The 22847-nt window shown below is 46.1% G+C and overlaps 1 protein-coding gene and 1 long non-coding RNA gene across 7 annotated transcripts in view; both read right to left on the bottom strand.

Annotated features, from left to right (window-relative positions):
* The window catches only part of TMCC1 (transmembrane and coiled-coil domain family 1), a 121193-nt gene extending 107399 nt beyond the window's left edge, over positions 1–13794 (bottom strand). For 2 of the 3 annotated variants that reach the window (XM_074878737.1, XM_074878746.1), the window contains exons 1-2: positions 13701–13794; positions 9845–10090 (exon numbers count right to left, since the gene is read on the bottom strand). Coding sequence is in view for 1 of the 3 variants with exons in the window: in XM_074878738.1 (XP_074734839.1) it covers positions 9502–9549 (48 nt within the window). In the remaining 2 variants the exon portion in view is untranslated. Of the gene's footprint in view, positions 1–9501; positions 9637–9844; positions 10091–13700 lie in introns of those variants that run through there. The other variant, XM_074878738.1, reaches the window with a different exon arrangement.
* A 930-nt stretch (positions 13795–14724) lies between these two features.
* The window catches only part of LOC141947557 (uncharacterized), a 62396-nt gene continuing 54273 nt past the window's right edge, over positions 14725–22847 (bottom strand). For all 4 annotated transcript variants that reach the window (XR_012630198.1, XR_012630196.1, XR_012630197.1 and 1 more), the window contains one exon: positions 14725–15283. This is a non-coding gene — a long non-coding RNA (uncharacterized LOC141947557). The remainder of the gene's footprint in view (positions 15284–22847) is intronic.

Genomic DNA, 22847 nt, shown 5'->3' with positions numbered 1-22847 from the left:
AAGCATCTCAAATGTTTCTCTGGTCAGCTGCATTCCTACTATCAACTTTTCCTATTAATATTTGCATTATCTGAATCACATTCTCCAGCCTCTGGAAAAATGCAACATTACTAGGCCATGACAAACATTTTGGCAGGAGTTTTTCAGGAGAGGAAGGGGCAGGGGGGAAAGAGATCAAAGCTGCTCTTATCCTCATTGCCCATCTGCCAGGAGATGCTGTCACATTCAACGTGTCAAAGCCGACTCAGATGTCAGAAACAAGTGAACCACAAAGTGGAAATGCAGGTATTTTCATTCCACTTCCAAGGGAAGACAAAAGGTTACACTACAGCTATTTCAGGCATTACAGAGACACTTTTAAGCATGCCAGTCAAAAAAAAAAAAAAAAAAAAAGAAGAGATGGCCTCTCATTTTAACTCTAACAGATTCATCTGTGACAATACCAGCACAGAAGCTGGCAAGACTTAGCACCTCTAGTTCTAAAAGAAAGGTTTATTCCAGGCTTGGAGTTGTAAGAGAGTTAAAGCAAGTTAAATTAGCAGGCTTGTAAAGAAAGATATCATCTACCACCAACCCACACTACATGCGATTTTAACATGTGCTTTTAGCCCTGAATTTTGGAAAGTATCATCTTTACAATGACTCGTGAAAGAAGAAAGTAGAACTAACCTGGCACAGAGTGGTAAAATACTCCCCCTGATGACTCAAAACCAGTATTAATTCTCTGATCTTTCAGAAGTGTTGACTCAACTTACTGAGACTAAAAGATCAAAAGACGTTTTCATTTGGCTCAGCAAAATCACAGTGCTTTTCCCACTGACTGAGGCACTCTTGGTACCAGGTATATGAAAGCCTTCCACTGATATTTAGCATCAAATGAGCTACAAAGTAGAAGTTTGACTTAAAACAGTTTACAAAGGCTAACTCAAACGATATTCCATCCCAAAATGGTGAAAAGTCTACTAATCCAAAACACTGATGACCATCCCCACACTTCAACACAGATCTTTAACACATCTCCCTAAACATTGTACCTTAACCACTCCCTACAGACATAAAACTTGGCTCAGAAGAAGGAGTACGCATCTCCCATGCGACAGTTCCCCCCATGCTGTTGAGGAGGATACCCGAAAAGCTCTACTGTCTGAAGACCACTGCCACTGGAAAAGCCTGCTTGCAGGCTGCAAAACCTGACAGCTCATTGCATTAGTACTGCTTAAAATACAAAACAGGCAAGATAGAAAAATTCCAATCAGAAGTTAACAAGACTCACTAACAAACCGATGGCTTACAGTGCTCTACCACTTCCAAACTGTCTTTCATATTCATGATATGGCAGTTTCATTCCTGCTCTTCAGAAGAAAATTGTCCTTCCTAATCTTTCTCCAAGTGAGCTAGTCCAGGCCTTAATCTGGGCCTTGTTTGTTTAAATGGCTCTTTTTCTGATTAAGCATTAGCAAGTCCCTCCCTGCAATGCTACAAACAAAACGTTCAGTTTGCCCAGTGAACACTGGCTGGAGTACTTCAGCTGACACTCGACAAGAGGCTGGGAGGACCTACCAGCAAAAGACCACCCTATCCACACCTCCCTACCTACACCCAGTCCTAAATGCCTGCTCCCAGCTGCCAACAGAAATAGGATACAGGCATAACGTGTTTTTAACTGGACTCATTATAGCCACTTCTCCAAGTCTCAGGTAGCTCAAGCATAGCTTGAGACAAGGAACAACATAACTGAGTACATACATACCCTACCAGGTAGAAATCATGGCCAACGAGGCCCTGTGCCTCAGGAACACAGTCCGAGCAGTCACAAGTGCCTGTCCTGAATGCACGGGTACGCTGCCAGGCTTCTTCCCTAGTGCTGAGGAAGGAACCCAGCGTAGCTGCAGCTCCTTGTTACGGCACAACAGCGTGTGTCTGGAAACAGTCTGTGTCAGCTGCAGGCACAACTGTGACCACACAGGAGTTTTGACTTCCCTGCTCTGTTCAGTGAACATGAACGCATGTATCCCAAGCACGCTGAGGTTTACTTTATTGCTTGTGCCCTAATATGAGACCTTTTAGTTCAAGTTTTGATATAGCAGAAGCATGATGACTGTTCTGCATTTACTTTTAATCACCTTTCTTGGCACAGTCATAATGAATATTTCAGTGCAAGGTGAGATATATTCAACTTTAGCTGACTAGTCTTGAGAAGGCTTTTAAAAGCAGCAAAGGCCTACACTTTTGGACTTAAAAATACTGATGTCCACCTATGGTCCTTTTCTTCTAATAGATCTAATTATGCCTTTTTAGAGAGAACACAAACAAACTGTACAAACACAGCACAACTAAGCAGCCACACACACAAATATGCCAGCTCTTCAATATCCACCTCCACAAAGACAGGAGTTAACTCAGTGATTTTGGTATAAAGAAATTGGGCACGATGACTTGCTTGCCAATGGGAATCAAGTAGTCATACACTTAAAGCCTCAGCCAAAACCTGAATGTTTCCTCCCACATTCATGGCAGAGTCCACATGAAAAAAAAAAAAATCCACAAAATCTTTATCCAAAGCAGCACAAAAAAGGAAGCAGATTTGTCTGAAGTTTACCTAACACTGAGGAGATGCAGGCTTATAACCAGAGCCAAAACCAAGACCCATGTCAAAGGCTCCTTACAGAACTGTTCAACCTGGGTGTCCACCAGCACGCCCAGGTCGCTTCCTGCAGAGCTGCCTTCCAGGCGGTCAGCCCCAGCACCTACAGAGGTGTACAGGGTGGCCCATATAGGACACACCACCTGCTACACGGGGCAGCTCCTCCCCAGGGGCTGGACTCTGCATTTCCCTTTGATGAACGTGGTGAGGTTCCTGTCTGTCCATTTCTCAAGCCTATCCAGGTACCTCTGAATGGCACCACAATCACCTGGTGTATCAACTTCTCACCTTGTATCATCTGCAAAGTTGCTCACAGTGCACCTGCCCCATCACCTGGGCCATTAATGGAGAGGTTAAACTGTACTGGACCCAGTACACACCCCAGGATGCCCCACTAGTGACTGGCCCCTCCAGGACTTCATGCTGCTCTGAGCACAAACCTGACAGACAAACTGAGAGGGTACGGGCTGGATATGTGGATACTGGGGTGGGTGGGAAACTGGCTGAACTATTTCTCATCCACCTCAGTGTCCATGTATCTAGCCCATTCCCCCTCAGTTTGTCCATGAGGATGCTATGGGGGATTGTGTTAAAAGTCTTACTCAAGTCGAAGTAAATAACACTGACTGCTCTCCCCTCATCTACCATCCAGTCATTTTGTTGTGGGCAGCTATCCGGCTGGTCAGGCGTGACTCCCCCTCCCTACAGCCACGCTGACTACTCCCAGTCACCTCCTTGTCCTTACCATGCTTGGAAATGGTTTCCAGTATTATTAGTTCCATCATGTCCCTGAGATGGAGGTAAGCTGACCCACCCACAGACCTCTGGATCCTCTTTTTCAAAAGATTCCTTCTGGAAGACAGAGGTGGCACTCGCTTTCTTGCAGTCCTCAGGCACCTTCCCTGATCATCTCAGCCCTTCCGAGACTTGCAGTGACATCAGGCAGCTCCCTCAGCACTCACGGGTACATCCCATCAGGTATCAGACTTGCTTACGCCCATGAACTTGTGAGTGTTTCCTAACCTGGTCTTCCTTCACCAAGGAGGAGTCTGTCTTGCTCTGGGACCTTCCCACTGTCAGAGGGATGGGGGACACTTGAAGGCTCATCTTCCCAGTGAAGTCCAAGATGAAGAACACAATCACCAGGTACTTTTCAAAAGCCGTATTTAACTGACCAGACCAAACAGCTGCAGGGGCTTTTTTTGTGAAACACAGAAAACATCCAGCCCTTCCACCATGCTAATGACCCACTCTTAGACAACAATTTCTACGGGGTATCATTTCAGATTTCCCTCTCATATTACAGATACAGAACAAAACAGTTCACATAAAGGGTTTTAATGATTTTTTTTTTACATGTAACTGATTAATATGCAAAAGTTTTATATCTTTAGAGACTTCTCCCACTACTCAAATTCTATTACCAAACTTTTTTTAAAAAACAGTGTCAATACATAGCTATAGCAGTTACGTAACTGAAGAGCTCTTAGAATAGAGAACTCCATTACTAATTCTGACATCTGTGGTCTAGAACCTGCTATACCTGTTCCTCACCTATTATTTACTCAGGCTTTCCACCATGTCGAGAGATCAAGAAAATTATACCAATAAAAACACAAATGGGTAGCGAGCTCAAAGGACCTAAAGCTCCAGAGAAAATTGTGCTTGACAGGCCTCAGTGAGGGACAGAAATTTACTACAGGATGTCTGGAACAGCAACATCAGTCACTGTCTCCAAAGAGTCAGAACCCATGTTCCTCACCAAGAGAGCCAGCAGTTCTTCTCCTGAACTGCCTGTCTTGCTATTTTCCTAATTTTAGAAATTACCAAAAGTATAGTTTTAGCAGCAACTTAAGGAAAACCAGTTATCATCAAGAATAAATCTATCCCCTATCTGGGGAACTACTCCAAAGGGAGAAACATCACTCCCACCAATTATTCCCTTTTATCTTTTCTAACAGGACAAAAATACACTTCTCAGCATGTAAGACAGTACTGAGTTTCTATGGTGGTCTTTGAAATCAAATGGCTTTTTTTAGTACTGCTTAACATATAGGCATGCGTGTTACAACCTCAGTGTGAACTGCAGTGTTACAGAGAACTGTACAGACTAGCTCAGGTACTGGAACAGGCCAATTACATTACCCACCAACGAGCAGATGAAATTACTCTGCCAGCCCAAGAATGGTGCAATCCAATAATAATCCTGTCTTTTACCATTATCTGCAAGAGCTAGTAAAAAGCTAACATTGAACTAGGAGTGTTCAACAAATGACTGCTAGTTGTCTTCTAATGAGGGAGTAAGTCAGGCTCCAGTCCTACACCGCTCCCATGCACCTGCTGGACCTTCTCCTGAATGAAGAGCAGGGGCTCGGGTGTTAGCGGAGCAGGCGTTCTCAGTCTAAGAGCTGCCGTCCTCAAAGCAACCCAACATGGTTAGCGATCATGACAGTTCTTTTCTTTCTGAAACACATGCTTATCTTTCCAAAGTCACATATAACGTGACCACAGAACAGAAAAACCATGCTATTCTAGCACTTCCTTAATAACACTGCACAAAAGAGGTGGGTCAGCAACAGTGGGTCACTGCCAGTTCCGGGAGCTTGCTAAAACATAAGCAGTTTTTAAAAAAATGAAGTGCCAATTTAGAGGGGTAAAGATCCTCCTTTAAGTTTCACAACCATCAGTGCCTATAGCGATTCTCTGTGCAAGTGCATTGGTGGGTTTTTGTGATCAGCAGAGACTGCCTGAGGAGACCAGGCCAAAATTCACTGTCAGTACAGCTTCATGCTCAACTCCAGACAGCCTTCGGCTTATTTACTGTTATCTCCACAAACACACACAAAAATAATGGGAAATGGCTAAAGTCATTGGATTATAGGTTATTTGTCTCTCTTTGGGTGGAAGTTTGCAGTCTGACCTTTTATTTCAGCAAAACCATCTAAAAAAAGCTGAAGAAAGACTTTACTTCCTGGATAAAAAGCATACTTCATTAAAAGCTTACATTTCTGCAAAAGGAGTGAAAATATTTCCTTGTGTACCTGAATATCCACAGTTGGGAGGTTTTACCACTAAACTGTAAGGACAAGCATTAACTGTATCATCACAAGTAAAGATGCTTGTCCATTAATGACCTCAAAGTACCCTATTACCTGGAGTTTTTTTACTATTTACAGACAAAGGGCAACTTCGGACACAGTCAGATGAGCCCAAACTGGTAGCAGCCAACAAACAAAAGCACTGTTGCTCCCCTTGTTACCCTCCACTTGAAGGTTGCCATCCCCTCTGTTCTGCTTGTTCTCAATTCCCTAACTCTGATCTTTAAACAGATCTAAATTTTAAATAGAAAAACTACCTTAGGAACCAGAGCAGGGGGAGACAAGAAAAAAAGTTAGAACTTAACTCATTTTAGCAGCAACCAAAAAAGCATATCTGTCTGTTCTCTAAACAGAAGTTCATTGGATTTGCTGTTTACATTAATATTTGAAGGCCTCCTTGGGCAGGTTTACTAGAGAATACACTCAGCACACTCAGAGAAGAGCAGAGGGAACCTGTTCTCAGCAGAGGAGGGCTGAGGTCAGTAGTTACCGTGATGCACCATGACAATGGATGTCAAAACAGACCCCTCAATGGGCACGTTTCTTTAGGAAGCCAGAGGAGTTTGTGAAGGTAGTAGAGTTTAGTAGTTAGAACTGTCATCTTCTGGGCACTGGGGTTAAGTCTGAGCTGATCCTAAAAACTACTGGATGTCTTCAAGTAACTCTGGGAGTGTCATCTATGACACACACATAAATATTGCTTTTTAAAAGGAAAAGTTGTTTTTTCTTAGACTGTCTCAACTAGAGCAGATTCCTTTTAGAGATGAAAACTTTAGACACTCGTGAAGGAGTTAAACCAACAGTAAAACAAAAATCACTTTGAATTCTTTTCTTCTCCCACAAACTGGAATTGCACCTGAAGCATTTAAAGGACTCTGGTAAACCAGAATGAAAACTTACTCCTTCAGCACAACAAACCCTCTGAAAAGCAACACCTGCAGCACAAGGGTGACCAGGATGGAAACTGCTCTGCAGACTAGCGAGCAGCAGCTGTCGCAGCCTCCCCACCTCTACCCCACAACAAGCCCTCACTCCCCTGCCCTAGGACGCTGCAGACCAAGCACTCAAACGTCTCACAGGTACTCGACACGAACTAACCAAGCTCTTCCGTCAAGAGAATGTTCACACATCCTGTTCACGCTGGTCCCCAGCAAAGAATTTAATGTTAATCAACGGCCACGGAGCCACATCACTCCACGCTGTCCCCTAGCAACAACACAGACACAGCCCACTCCAGAGGAGCGCGAGGCAGACATGCAAGGTCCCGCGCGCCGCAGCTCCTGCACCTCAGCGCCAGACCACAGCTCCCTGTCCCGGCTCTGCGGAGCTGAAAAGGGCACAACGCAAACAGCTCCCCAGCTCCAATGGAACACGGAAGACCGGAGCTAGAGGTTATCCCAACGGAAAGCGGACACAGTGAAGGATCACAGCACCACATGCCCTGAAGGGACCGTTTTCCACCAGCAAGGCTTTTGCCTTACTAGCCAGCCAACCACTGCTGGCCTGAATCTGGTAAGTTCAGTCGTAACAGATCCTGACCAAAAATTGCTCTTTTTTGACTTCTCCAATCTAACCATTATTCAGACTCATGGTAACACACACTCACTGCTCCTTACAGACCAGTGACATTGCACCCTACTGCTACGACCCACCGAAGCACAAGACTTGCTCAGTGCTCTCCCACCGGCAGCAATTCACAAACACTGAGGCTCTACGGGTCCAGTCCTTCTATCCAGCCCAGAAAAGGCTGCGGTCTTTTTGCTCCAAACTAGGATACCTGGAGGTCATGAAAAACACATTTATTTGCTAATAGGATAATCACCATGGCAACTAGCTTCCAGGAAAATAACAGCCAACAACTCCAGGACAAAGACAGGCCACTAAGGAATTTGTTAAGGGAGACCCAGCTCACACAAATCTGAGAAATACTGAAACATGCCAAATTTATCTCTGAAGAAACTGTAAGTAGGAGTCTGCAAACTTCTTATCATAACCCATTACACAAGTGGAATCAACAGCACTACCATCCATCTCAACTTCTCAGTGCCCTTTAACGTTCTTTGAAACTGTTTAGACACCGTGTAGGGCAGTTTTAGGGCAACGTTCTCCAGTGTATACAATTTCACCTTTCAGACCATTTCTTTATATCAAAGGAAAACTTTATCTTCTACTCAAATTCTCTGCCACTCCACACAGTAGTATTCACTTTTAATCATATGAGTTTGAATAATGAAACTGCAGTTATTGCAAACAACACTTAAACAATGCTTTTCATGAAATGAAATGCTTTACAAAGGTAGATCAACCTCATCTTAGAGAGGAGGAAATAAAGATCAATGCCTTGCTTAGGGATATACAGTCAGGGACACACAGAATCTATGTATTCTTACAGGTTTTCAGAACTACTGCAGGAATTGTTCAATTTTCACAGAACAGCAGCTTTTTTGGGAAATGCACACCAATTTTTATGGATGGAATTAGAGACTGTAACTTATTGATATAGAACTAAAAAAAGGTACCTAGTTGGTTACAGAGTCCAAGTCCCTGGTACACCATCTACAACATGCATCTAAAAAGTGGTACCAGGCAGCTCAAACCATTTCACTCCTGAAGCTCTGGTGGGTTTCTCCAGTTTTCATGAAAGCAGCTCACAGGAAACAAAATCCCTCTTCTGCCCAATGCTATTTTAGTGTGCTACCACAGCCAAATAACAATGCCCAGGTTCGACTGAGGAACACGTCTGAAGCTTGCTGCACTAAGTTCTGCCCACTCATAACAGAGGAATTTACCAAGCTATCAGCCCCTGCCCCCAGCTCTGCTTGGAGGGGCATGGCAGGAGGAATAACTGCGTGCAGACAGGGATCCCCTCCTCAACCACAGCCCCTCACTGCCAATTACAGCTCACACCAGCGTTGCAGACACAGCCCACCTTGCCTTCCTGTACAAGAACATCACCATCAGGCTGTTAAGCCAGACAGGTAGGTAGGTCAGATCTCTGTCCCTCCAGTATCGTCTCAGCCTGAACCACTGGAGCTCATGAAAAAAGCTTTTAAGGGAATTGTCAGCTAAACACACACTGTACAGCAATGCAGCATGACTCAGTCAGGTACCCACTTTCAGCACATTAGTTTTCCTTTAAAGAAAAGACTAATGAATAATCAGTCTCTTCTGGAGGACAGAGATGTGTTTGGCTACCTTTCGTTGTAACCCACAATTAATCGATAAGACTGCCACTGCCCTGGCATGTCAGAATGAACGCCCACACCCCACAGAAAAGATAACGCGTCCAAGTAGTTTACGAAAGGAGAGTCAACAGATGTTATCAGTGCACACTGGCCTCTTCTAAGCCCATACGGAGGAAGTTTGCTGACTTCCTCATTCCATGTTCAGAATTCAGTATGAAAGGACAGCTAAAAGCCTGAAGGTGAAATACAGCTGTGCAGACTGGTGCATTTCTGCCCTTACACAGCTGAGGTTCTCCACCTCCCATTACCCGGCAGGACAAAGCTGCAGTCACACACAGAGCCCCGCTGGTTTGTACACCGCAGGCAGATGGCCCTTTCCACGGGCACTGCTGCTCCCTGGAGCCGAGACCGCGGTGCTGTGACCTGGGCACGGGAAGCTGAGCGGTTTCTCTTCCAGCCCTCACTGAAGGTCCTTCCCAGCTCAAGGCAGGTGTCTTCAACTTCACCCGAACATGTTATCTAACCGAGCAGAGAAACGCCCGCTGCCTCCCAGGTGCATTCAACGACTACTTACTCTGTCAAATGCTTGGAAGAAGAAAATCTCTACAGACCATGGTGGCATTTAAGAACTGAATGAGTAAGCACTGAAGGCTCGGGCCATACAGCACAAGCTCTTCTGGAAGGAATCTTTTGAATATTGCTACAGCAGGTTCAAACACAGTCACCCTCCGTATCTGTCAGCTGGATATTCTGGTGCTCGTACAGACTCACTGCACACATGCATATTCCACTGCTAAAACATGAATAATGGTGCAGATCAATCTGAATGTAGAAAATATATGCCTAGAGTGCTCTTTGCCCTGTAATGAGATGGCCTTTTCTTCCCATTTGTTACAAGTCAGAGTAGGCATACATACCTCAAAATTGCTCAGGCTAGCTCGTCTCTTTGCATAGATATGCTCACAGTTGTAATCCAAATGTCTTTGACAGAAGTCTGATTTTAAAAATACTTAGAAGTATAAATTCCACAGGAAACAGGAAAGCCGGGGAGGGAAGGAGATACCATTTATCAGCTTCTACATTTGCAGACATCTGCAGTCAGTAGCGTAGGTCATTTTCACGGTAAATCTTGGCAAAAAAGCTTCTTTGTAGAGGAGAAAGACCTGTCAAAATTAACAAGCATAGTAAGAAACACCATTAACATCTGATAAACAGCAAAACAGCACCACAGATTGAGTGTCCTTCAGAGAAAATAACTCTTATTTGAAATACTGGATTTCTGCTAGCTTTGACATATTTAAAATCAGAAGCAGCCTGTCAAGTTACCTCATACTCTAAGTACTTTAACCTAATGTATTAATTACCTCAAGGAGGAAAATAACCATTCAGATAATGTTTGATTATAACAGGGCAATTAACACAATGCCACACCGCAGAGTGCCTTGTTTCAGACAAAATTTCCCAGCTCATTAGATGCCTTGATGTTCACTGCGTATTTTTACACAGGAATGCTTGTGTGGCCCGTGTCAGACTAAAGAATTAAGCTGCTGTCCAAAGAGAGGACTAACAGAGAGAGTGATGGAAGACCAACACAGCATGGATAGAAGGCACATACCAGGGGAGCTCCTGCACAGCATAAACAAACATTCAGGAGCATTGACACACTTCTGAACTTACCTAATTTGGATTTAAGTTAATAAAACGTAAACTCTTTGGAGCAGAGACCTTCTGTGTTTGCATTTCATCTAGTATGGCAGATCTAGGTTCCAAATCAAAGCTGTTCAATGTAACTATGATATAAATTTTTGTACATTTGGTACAACAGTAGGACTCCTCTTTACAAATAAAAAAGGTCAGCTAGTTTCGCATTATCAGGAAATGCTTCTGAAAGTATGAAGAGATTTCATTTTGCAAAAAAGACATTTCGCTCCAGACATTTAACTCCATACAATCACTTGTTTCCTCCTTCTTCCCTTTTCCTTCTGTGACCATTTTAACATGCTTGGCCAGGGGAACAATTTTACCAATTTGAAGCTTATATTCAAGCTTAAAGAATCAGCTTACTGTGCTGTGACAACATCCAGTGTCTCGACTGTTTAGGGGTTTTAAGAACTTTAAGTATTTAAATCATAGCAGACTACTCACTTTCTAGTAGAGCTGACAAAGCACGGCTAGCCTGCCACCTTCACATTGGAAAAAGTGAAGATATGGGAGTGAAATGCAAAGATTCTGGTTTATCCACTATTAAACATTGTGCCAAGTTCAAAGAATCGCAGACTGGTTGAGGTTGGAAAGAACCTCTGGAGGCCACCTGGTCCAAACCTATGCTCAAGCAGGGTCACCCTGAGCTGGTTGCCCACAAACCACTTTAACAAGCCACACTGTTGAAATACTACCCTCTCACCCTCGAGAGTTAACATGAGTCCTCTATTAGTTCTAAAGACATTCATATCCTCATCAAGCGGGTGCAATCTTCTCTGCATTTCATCAAGCAGTATCCATGCACACTGCAGTAATCAGCTTTCACAACACCTTAGAGTACAGACATAAGGGAGAACCACTAGCCATATTTTAGGGGTGAGGAGACTTCAGGTCCATCAAGGGGAAGCCATCTCACCTGAGCAATAACTTAAACTCAGGGATTCCACTTCCCAAAGCCCAGCTTTCATTAGAAGGCAACAGCCGTGAAACCACCTGAGAACACACCACATCAGAACACCGCACTGGAGATAGCAAGCGGAGATAGAAGATTCCTCCCTGGGACCCCCTAAGCAAAAATTCCTAGAAACCCAGCCCAAGATACTATCACACCAATTATTTTTGAATGGTTCAAAAACAATTCTCTGAAAGACCAGACAAGACACTAATAACAAGGTTTGCCTAACTCCCATGCAGAGGACAGCAGCCCACTCAATACAAACGCCACCAGCTTACAGACAGGCTCCAAACCACTCCCCGGACCAGAACAAGAGCTGACCCGCTAGATATAACACACTTCCTGAAGAAAGTACCTCTTGAAACACACAGAAAAAACCCTGTAGTCTTTCAACAATTTCTATTTTGTATCTGAATTAGAAGCAGCTTTTAATCTTTAGCTATGATTAAACAAGATGTGAGAGAGCCCAAATCATGCCAGAGACCTGCTTAAAAAACAAAACCCAGAAACTTTTACGTGGTACATGGGGAGGGAAACCCCAAACTTTTTAATGGCAAAACCTCTTCTTTTTTTAAATGGCATGAAAGCCTAAAGCCCCAATATATTTCTAACGCAAAATCTACACAAAGTAGATTTTCCTCTATCTTCAGTTTGCTTCCATATTTTGCACGACTTTCAGATCGGTTGAGCGGGTTTATCAGGCAGCTGAACAGGACATAGCAGATACAAAGCTCCAACAAACTCATCCATTTGGCACAGGAACCCTGTGAGGCTGTGGAGGTCGCTGAGCAGTGCAAGTCCTGCAAGCTGTCCCACTGTCCCCCGATGAGAGAGGAGAGGATCCCCCAGCACTGAGAGGAACAATCCGCCCGGCTAGGACACCTGGCTTTCCTCACCTCCAGATATTTCCAGACAGACAAAGAATCTATCCTGAGAGGAGCATCGTCCTGTTGACTAAACATCAAGCCATCCACAACACGCTGCTCTTGCTTAAGTGAGCAGCAAGGGCAGCACCACTTGCTCTCCAGACCCAGGAGGACCCTCTTGCACTGGCTCAGGGCATTACTACTCCAGTGGCCACACCTCTAGCCCAGACACGTGTTACTAAGGGCCTCCACCTTGCAGAAACATCTGACTTTAAGGTTTGTGGCTGATGGACACAGTTTCTGATGAAGTGGTAGTTACATTACTGCTCCTCTACTCTCCTACTCAGATCTCCATACCTCCAGTTCATACCTTCACACCTTCTGCCTGACAAGGAGCCTCCCTAAGTTTCCTCACTGATCAGATCCCGTAGTGACAGTGATCCTCAACCCGCTGCCCGTGCTCTGCCAGCCGCAGGATTTGTTACTAGCGCAGAGGGGGTATCTCTGGTGTCACTGACTGCAGCTGCACACACAAGTTACGCTGAGGGTTTCAGCTGTAAGCCTCATGACTTCTGGGACTTGTAAAGCTCAGAAGCCACTGCTTTGCATCTGAGGTTCTCTACATGAAGGGCCTGTCTCCGAAAATCCGTTTTTAGAGGGCAAAATTTGAGCTCACTTACATGTCAGCACAATTAGTATCTAAATTATCACATAAAAGACGGCTGAGGTGGGAAGAAACAGGCGAAGGATGCACTCAGCCTCTCGCTATCCTAAAAATCGGTAAGGTCAGACGCAGCGGCTCCTCCAAAACAAAGAGCCCCCGCACCGGCACCGCCTGTGCAGACGCTCCCGCACGCCCGCACCGGGCCCCGCCGCCCCCCGGGCGGGGCTGGGCGGCGGCCAGAACCTCACGCCTCCCCCGGGCCCAGCTGCGCCTCCGCGCAGGCCGGCGCCGGCCCCGGGCCCAGCGAGAAGGCGGCGGCCCCGCCGGGGCGCACCTGGGCCCGCCGCACCGGCCCCAGCAGCGCGGCCGGAAGGGGGCGGCCGGGGCGGGCTGGGCCGCGGCCGGGGGACGCCGAAAACGGGGCGGTGGGCGGGGGCGGGGTGGAAGAGCGCGGCCGAACAGCAGGTCCGGAGGCGGGTGAGGCCGCCGCGCCCGGCCCGGCCCGGCCCGGCCCGGCCCGGGGGAGGGGGGCGGGGGGGATCCGCTCAGCCCCGGTGGGGGGGGGGGGGTGTCGGTCGGTCACTCACCGCCCGGGCGCGTCACCGGCGGCTGCTCCATCCCCGCGCGCGCCGCCAGACCCCTCGCCCCGGCCGCGCTCGACGTCAGCGCGCAGCCGCGAGGGGCGGGGCAAGGCAAGAGTGCACGCCCACTCCCGCCGGCTCCCTGCGCCGCCGAGCCACGCCCCAGCGGTGCTCCGGCCCTCGGCGGCGCTGCGGCCCGCAGCCGCGCTCCCTCCGCCCGCGTGCGCAGCCGCCCGGCGTCACCGGCGCCACTGGGTGCGGCCCCCGGCTGCTCCCCCGCGGCGGGGGTTGGTGCCCTGACCCCGAGGAGGCGCGGGCCGGCCATGACCGCGGTGCTGCGAGGGAACAGCTGCATCGCTTGTCGCTCTAAGCATCCTCCCGGCACCCCCAGGCGGAGGCGCTGGCCTCTCATCCCGCTCCTCTCCTGCACGTTTTTGAAACGCTTTTCGACTCCAGTTCCTCTCCCACACGCGCTCCCGCTGCCGCAGCCGTCGCAGAGGCCTCGCACAGCCCCGCCGCGTCCCGGCTCCGCGGTGGCCTCTGCCCCAAGCAGGAGCTGCCGCTGCCCCAGGCCCCGCCGCACCCCTGACGAAACGGCCCCGTCTGACCCCCGGGATGGGTGGGGGTCACTGGGGTCTTCGATGGAACAACAGGCTCTAGGAAGGCTGCACAGAGCTGCCAGGTTGCAGATGGATTTGTGACCTCTGGTTTCTGTATGGGGTAGTGCTCGCGGTTGTGATGACCATACAGAAACTTCTAGAAGAGTCAAACACATATTAACACACGTGCATATTTCAGGAGGCCTCCTTGATCAGCTGCTTCTGGTTTTCCACCATCACTCTCATCTAACAGCAAGCTAGATGAAGTGCTCCAAGAAGACATCTCTCTTCTCCTGGACGGCGATGTTATCCACTGGGACTGCACTTGTGTATTTTTAGAAGGCTGCACCCTTTCTGGAAGCTGATTCGATGAAAAATTTGCCTTGATCTGTATTTGTCTGATGCAATTAATGTATTTAGCTGCAAAAAAGTTGGAATTTATAAAACCTGACTTTTATTTCAAACCAGTCCTCATTACTTCTTAGATTTTTTCACGTAAATCTCAAGAGTTAATGAACACCAGCCAGTATCTTTCCCACTCAAATCCCTTCCTCACTGTCCCCAGTTCTCTTTTCTCCCCCATCCCTCCCAGGTCACACTCCAGCGTGCCCTGAAGCTGGAGCAGAGCCTGGCTGTAACACGTCAGGGGGTACGGGGAGGGCACGAGCTGTACACACTGAATTCCAGCACTGCCACTTGAAGTTACAGTCACAGGGTGTGTCGAGAAGACATGGATCCTGACATGCCAAGAAAACCTGAAGGCAGGAAATAAGAGATGGTGAATCTTTGCCTACTAAAGCGAATATGCACCACTGACACAGTCAGAGCTCCGCTGAGGAGTGAGGAGGTGATGGATGTATCATCTCTCAAGGGCCGCTCCCTCCTTACCACCTTCCTTCTCTGAGGCTTCAGCAGTCAAATAAGCCTCATGGCTTTTCATAAACAACTGGTCATCTGAGGCCTGGCTGGGTGTTGCGTGATTTGCAGGACCTAGGAAACAAGGACAGTTTATTTAAAACTGATGGGAACTTTGTTCCTTCCCCTATCTACTAAACAAAACATTTTGCAGAACTAGTATGAGATCTTTTAAAATTTCCTCTTTAAACCATTTTTCACCTCACCTTCTTTCAAAGGTGAATAACCAAGCGCTGGGATCTTGTACCAGCACAGGAGAACGGAAAGTGAGAGCGACCAAAGGCAGCAAGTGCACCCGACTGGCTGGATTCCACTGGCTAGCCTCAGAGCATATACGATGTAAACAGCATACATGGTGGCATTTATATTCAAAATATTAATTCAATTTTTTCTTATTTATTAATGTTAATTATCCAAGTAAGTAACAAAGTGTTAGTGTTATATCTCCAGTTTGGCTTTAAACACATAAGTCTAATAACTACAACATGACTGAGAATATCAGATTCAAAAGTTCAAAGGAAATCTGTGGTTTTAGACAACATATAGAAGTGATGAACCAGGTAGCCAAGGAAGTAATTAGAGTACAATTATCCCTTTCTGCAGGTACTGGGTATTGATGTTTTGGTTTATTAATTATCTTCCTTCTTTATATACTAATAGGACTTTCTGCCATATATTTCTGTATATTTCATCTTGTACTGTGTAATTCATTTTCAAAAAATATATTCACTAATTCAAAGAGGAGAACATTGCAAATCTACAAATAGATATTCAGGGAATGGCTTTTATATCATAGCTTTGTCACATCTTCTCTGTTTTTTCAGAACAGCTGAAGCCAAAGGAGCTCAGTATCTCTGAAAGCCAGACAGCACAATGTTTTTGTGCACGCACAATCCAGATCTGTAGACCTACATGTATCTATGGGCAGGAGCCAACACTTATTACAGAGACTTCTGTTGTGGACTCTGAGCTGAGCTATCGCTGTCGTACAGCTCTAGAGTTTCAGGTGATCAACATTCCAACATAAAATCAGTTCACTCCTTGCACAGGAGAAAACATTTTGGGCCTCACTGGTCTCTGTCCAACACAGCGGCTTGTGCCAGTGCAAAGTGAATGCAAAATAAGCACAGCAGTTATGTTTCTGAGCTGGTGGCATTCAGCACAGCTCTTAATGCTCATTTGCACAGGAAAGTCCTGTGACAGACAGACTGTGGGTCTAAATAGACGGTAAGAGGATGAAAGCTGGGCTAAAACACCAGGGCAAATGGCTTGCATGGGGCTGAAACTGGGGAGGGTCTCTTTGTGCTTCTATTAATTGATTTTGATTCCTGTGGGGAAAAAAACAGCTTGTGGACTGAATAGATTGACCTTTCTGTGCCTTCCTCAAAACGTTACCTACACAACCCTGGTCAGTTCTTGGTTTGTTAGCCAGGCCCTTCAGTAAGATGAAAGTCCCCAGCCTTGTAGGCAGGAACCATTGTGCCTCCAGATGGGATTTTTTTTGGTCCTGTTCTTGTATAATTTTTTGCTCTTTCAGTAGGGAGTTGCTGGGAAGAAACCAAGTAGCAGACTGAAGATGGACATGAAATAACCAGGTGAATTGAATGTGGTGGACTGAAAAATTACATTCAGATTAAGGTTTAGTTCTTTAATCTCCAGTCACTATAGAAACTAACCCTGCCTGACTGCTGGGATACCATTTCAGAAGCACCAGCAGGCATCAGCTACACTGCCAGAAATGGTGAATAAAGGACATGAGCTACCCTGGGAGTTTGTTATAGAGAGAAACACAAGCTCAGGAGGGCAGTTCTGGTTAGAATGGTGAAAAATCTTTGCTGATCTGACCTGGAAAAAATGTACCTTTTAATTCAGCATCGGCTCTGAGGGAGGCCTTATAGCAACAACCAAGAGTTTGTTTTGTCACTGCCGTCCTCCTGAAATCTGATTCCCTTTACATTCACACAGCAGTGTCATTCCTTCTTGCATAGCGTCAGGAGACGTGGCTACGGTACAGATGTCTCCCAATATCCATGTGATACAGTTCAGTTTTGCAGTGCTCTCACAACGAGGGAGTTATTACTTTGATATGTACCACCAGATGTCTGGGGATAGGGTTTGGAATGATACTGGGTAAGGAGAGGAGAAAAAAGGAATTTTTTTTTGTGTGTCGCAAACTATTTCAAATAGTTTGCAAGGGGTTACTTTACAGGGTTTGGATGGCAGGCACCTCAACACAGGCTGAGCTTGGGCCTGTTTGGCCACCACCTGCAGTGAACCTTCTGGCTTCAGTGTTAGACAAGGAAGTTTTCCAGTTGTTTAACTCCCACATCTGTAGTGACTGTCCCCAGTATCTCAACACTTAGACCACATCCCCGGCAGTTTGGCTGAGCTCAGTAGTGTGCCCCATTTAGTCTGCTGCCATCTGTCCCTGCAGCCTTGAGTGGCTCACAGGCAAGTTGGACCAGTGCCCAGAGAAGACCCTGATCTGACATGCCCCAGGGGTGACGGGAGCTGCAAGACAGCTGCCCTTCAGCTGCCTAAGCCGAGTGTGGGTGCGCCCGAGCTCCCAGCACCTTCCTTCTGGCGGCATGTGCTCACGGGCCAGGTGCCAGAGCTTCTTTTCCTATACAGCACCCATAGTTGCCGGCCAGTAGGGCCGTATGTAAATGTTAGCCACACCACTGCCCTGGGTGCCGCTCGCTTGCTTTAATCAGTCTGCTGAAAGGCTACCCTGCTCACACAGAGATGACTAATATGAAAATTTGTGTAGGGAAAAATCTATTTTCTTCTATAAGGGTAAAAGAAATGTGTTGCTGTGAGGGTGGTGAGACACTGGAACAGGTTTCCCAGATGTGGCTGTGGATGCCCCATCATTCCAGGTCAGGTTGGATGGGGCTTCAAGCAACCCGATCTAGTGAAAGATGTCTGGACTTAGATGGATGTTGGACTTAGATGATCTTTAAGGGTCCCTTCCAACCCAAACCATTCTATGATTCAATGAAATGTGATTGCTGAAACACAGTATTTGCTGTAACCCTGTTTAACCATGAGCATGAGCACCCTGCCATCCTTATGGGCTGAAATCTAAAGCTCTGGGAGATGTGCTCTCACGCTGTCACACTCACATTTCATACGCCTATCATATGACAGTGCCACAGAAGAAATCTCCCTGGACACATTTTCTTCCTTATCTAGCTGATTTATACACTAAAGCATGCAATTTCAACCACACACTGAAATAGCATCACAGCCACTTATGTGAAGAAAAGGGCCTTGCCAAAAATACAGGGGGAAAAAAATAAACATGAGCCTTGGCCAAAACTGTAAGATCTGAACTGCATCGGAGGCTGCAAATGGAAATGGAAAAAGGACACAGACCGTAAGTCTTGGTTAAGGCTCTCCAAGAAGAGCCTGAAGAAAAAGGTGCAGTATCAGCTGGAGGATGATTGAAGTCCAGGGAGATGGCCCTGGGAGAAACACTGCAACTGGTACACATGATGACAGGTGGGGCTGGGCTAGGAGGCTACTTCCCGCAGGGTCTGACCACACACGGCTCTCCTCGTCTCTACCCCTGCTACTCCGTTGAAGTAAGAAGTGCAATCATCCTAAAGTGGAATCATCCCAAAGTGCAATCATCCCAAAGTTTTTACTTGGCTGACACCACAATATCCGAGTTCCTCTTTCCCACTCTTTTCTCCCTTATTCACTTGTTTGGTGGCTGCCACTGAAAAACACTGGGAAAAAAAAAAGTAAGACACACAGGTGTAGTACACACACCTTCAGAAAATAAATGACCTCCTAATGACTTCAGCAGCTTCTCATTCACAGCCAGACTACTCTGGTCTTGTCACATTTGCTAGGCTGGGCAAGAAAAGCAGTGGTACTTGGACTGAAGATGTCCAGGAAAACAGATGCTGGATGACTGAGCATCTGACACTTGCCTGCGAGTCATGTCAGAGTCGGTGCCTTGTCCGAATGGCAGGAGGAAGCACTTATGGCTTGAACTCCTGTCTTTCACATGAGAAAGAAAACCAAAGTCTCTGTTGCTTACAGGTAAGAAAGGAGCCCTGAAAACTCACAAGTGTATTCTTTTTCTCTGACTTACCCACTATTATTTCAATTGAACTTTGCCTCCTGTATTCACCAATCTTTACATTTTTCTGTTCTGCTATGAGACAGGTGACCGGTCACAGACCAGTGTGTGTGCTCTAGGGGTATGGCGATGGGTATGCACAGTTGCATGGCCACAGACCTCTTTCATGCATGCAGTGATTATAGTTTCATGCATAATACTGCATGCATAAAGAATAATTCAAGTAACTCATGTATGCAAGCACAAAATTAGGCATGTACATTTGAAATATGCAATGAGATAATGCATACTGAAAGATGGGAGAATAAGTTCAAAGCTGTTCAGGTTAAATAAATTATTGCTCTCTGACAAGTTCTAGCCACACCAGCAGTTGCCCAAGAGCAAGAAGAAATTGTATCTGTTCTTTGAAAGTAAGAAATAAAGCAGAACATTGAGTCTTACTCGCAAATACAATGGCAGCTGCTTTGGCATATCTTAACCTTCACTGGCAGGCGCTGACAAAAATGTCAGCAGTCATAACAACACTGCTTTTGCTACCATGGCAGGAATAAGAAGTGCTGAGCTGCAAAGCTCACCATTAAAAAAAAAGGGGGAAGGAGAAAAATAGAGTTAGCCTGCAGGGCTTAACTGAAAACAGGCCATCAACTTGGAAGTATAGAAAGGAGGACAGGGGTCAGGAGTTTGCTAAGAGGATTTTCACAAATACACGTGCGATGTCAGTGCTCTCATGGAAAAATGACACCTGTTAATCCGGTAAATCTGGAAAGACTGGAAAATACAGGAGATAAAGTTCTCTGAGACGGTTCCACTGGAAGCTGTGGCACATTAAGACCCAAATACCAGTTCAGAGAGAGACTGAGTAATCTCAGATCAGTGTTTAAGGCAGTACTGAATCCTAGGAAGGACTATCAGGAAGTCAGGACTGTAAGTCAGGTGTGGACTTTGACCCCACATAGTGAACTCGCCTAACGTGTCAGATACCAAATGCTATGGTCAAACTGGATTCAAACTGATTGGGATTGAATTTTGCAGCTAGTATTTATACCTCTAATTCATACCCATGCAATTCAAGTTTCAGGGAGGGGAGTTTTGTTTGCTGTCAAGGATGCAATGTGAGATACATTGCAACAAAGATCCTGTTCGTCCATGTGCTTATCTGGATTCTTTGTGGCTTGTCATTTCAAGTGCTATTAGGGACTCTAGATGGCTCTATTTGGGGGTTTGCAATATAAAACAGCCTTTAAGAACGGGATTTACAGAACTGACTACCACAAAGGCCTGTTATGGCACCACGGGTTAAGTAACCAGAACGAATACATCGCTTTGAAATTGCAGGACCAAATCAATAATGCCCACCAGTCTGAGTGATGGCTTCCAGTGTTGCTGTGAGCACCAGTGTCCACTGGAATATTAGGGATGGGAACCAGAGGTGCAATGAAAACTGCAAGGGTGGAAGTATGGTGTGAGCACTAACTGGGTTATGTCATTGCTCTGGCATGCAGACTGTGTTTAATTAGTAGTAGGTATGGGTATCAAGGCTAAAGTAGGATAATTCTGTCTAAAAAACATATAATGGAAATTAAATATAACCAGCATGGACCATAGGGTCAGAAGGGAGATGGGATGCAAGGCCTCCTTCACCTAGGTACCTGTATCAATAATATCTCATCAGGCCAAAATTACCTATGTAACAGTGTCAGAAACACCAAATTTGGGTACACATGTAACAACATTGGGACAAACGAGGAAAAATAATTAGAGATGGGTTGTTCATCCGTGTGGAGTTTGGGGCGAGCCCATGCTCCAGCACGTGACACGGCGCATCCACCACCACGCAGCAAGCTGTGCTGCAGAGGTACCGACAGCATTCGTGAGGGGACGCTGGGGAACTCCCCAGTGTTTGGGACGGTTAACACATCGTGTGGGACACATTTTCCCCACAGAGGCTCCCTGAACCTCTTACTGCCTTGCCCTCCCATGGAGGGCCTGTGCTGAGAACAGGCATGGGAGCAATAATGCTGCAGTGCTGCATGCGGGGAAAAGGCATGGAGCAGAAGAGACACTCTTTGCTTTGGAACGTCTTCTCAATGAAGCAGAAAACCCTGCAGAAAAAAATGGAGGAGAGCTGGGCAGCATCTTGGTTTTCATGCTCCGGAGATTGCAGGGCATGCTACAAATGCTGTATATGAAGCTTGATTTCCATGTGGCTTTGCCTGTGTGGAAGGCACTGCAGAGCGGGGAGCCAAAAAAGGCATCTCCCCTGAACTGGGCGGGACTTACCTAACATTTAAGGTCTGCAAACACTCTGGCTCATAAACCCTGCTAGCATGTGCTGTACATGCACCCTATGGTGCATAACTATGGCTTCTTCATTACCTCTAGATTTATTACCTGTAAATTATCAAGGCAGGGGCTGGATTTCTGAAGCAAAGACTGCCTAATGGAAAGACCCTCCCCTGGAGAGAAAAAACTATGAGGCTGGACAATGGATGAGCATCTCTCCTAGAAGAGAGGATGACGTGAGTGCTGCATCTTTCTGCAGACTCCCTTCGGTATTCACCTTCACCAGCCAACACCCAGCTGAGCCCTCCACAGTTTACCTTGCCTTCGCAGCTTTTGGAGACACTTATGCTGGCAAAGCATGAAGCCAAAGTATTTTACAGGTACCAGTTGAGCCTTTCATTACTTCAACAGAAGTAACCTGAGAGAGATGGAAGACTGTCTACTGAGGGATGTAACTCAGAATTTGCTCCACAAAATTCTAGGACCTCCCAGAAAGTATCCTTCTGTATGCTGCCTGCTCTGTTAGGTGCTGGGCTGATGCAGAGGAGGTGGTTTGTTATGACTGATTTTGCCTGGTTCAGTTTCTGTATGAGAAACCTGGGGACTCTTTCCATACTGGCTGGTACTTTTGCCAAGACAGAAACTTCAACACTCAGACTGTTCACTTAGAAAGGGGTACAGAAGTTTGAAGAAGCTGAAGGAATCAAAATTTAATTAGACTTCTTAAAAATGTTCTGTATGTGTGGTAAAGTAATTCAAGATCAAAGGGGTATCTAACAGAAAATATAAGTTTAAAATATTAACATCCTATTTCCCCTCTTGTGTTTAGCGATGACTAACATCTAGGAGGCATGTGATACCCACATGATAAACAAAGTCACAGTTAATGTCATTTTAAAAAGCCTGCAAGGCATCTGGTTAAACAAAAGTCCAGTGAAATCATGTTGCTTTACAACAGAAGGAAAGTCTTGTGAGCTGCACCATAACAGAGAGGGAAGTTAAACCAGAAAGTGCCCTAATAAAACAATCGCCACTGGAAGCGATTTGAAAGGGGTAAAATGTAAAGCTTGTTTTTCTCAAAAGTGGCTGGAATTAAAGAAATTTCCTTAATAACACAAAATCACAGAATGGTTGGGGTTGAAGGGACGTCTGGAGGTCATCTGGTCACGCTCCCCAAGGGCCAGCTGTTCAGGACTGCGTCCAGATGATTTTTTAGTATCTCCAAGGATAGAGATCAGCCAGATCATTAATGCAGACGTTAGA

The sequence above is a fragment of the Strix uralensis genome, chromosome 10 (genome assembly GCF_047716275.1).
Source record: "Strix uralensis isolate ZFMK-TIS-50842 chromosome 10, bStrUra1, whole genome shotgun sequence".
Lineage (NCBI taxonomy): Eukaryota > Metazoa > Chordata > Aves > Strigiformes > Strigidae > Strix > Strix uralensis.
This window is presented reverse-complemented; position numbering and strand designations above follow the sequence as displayed.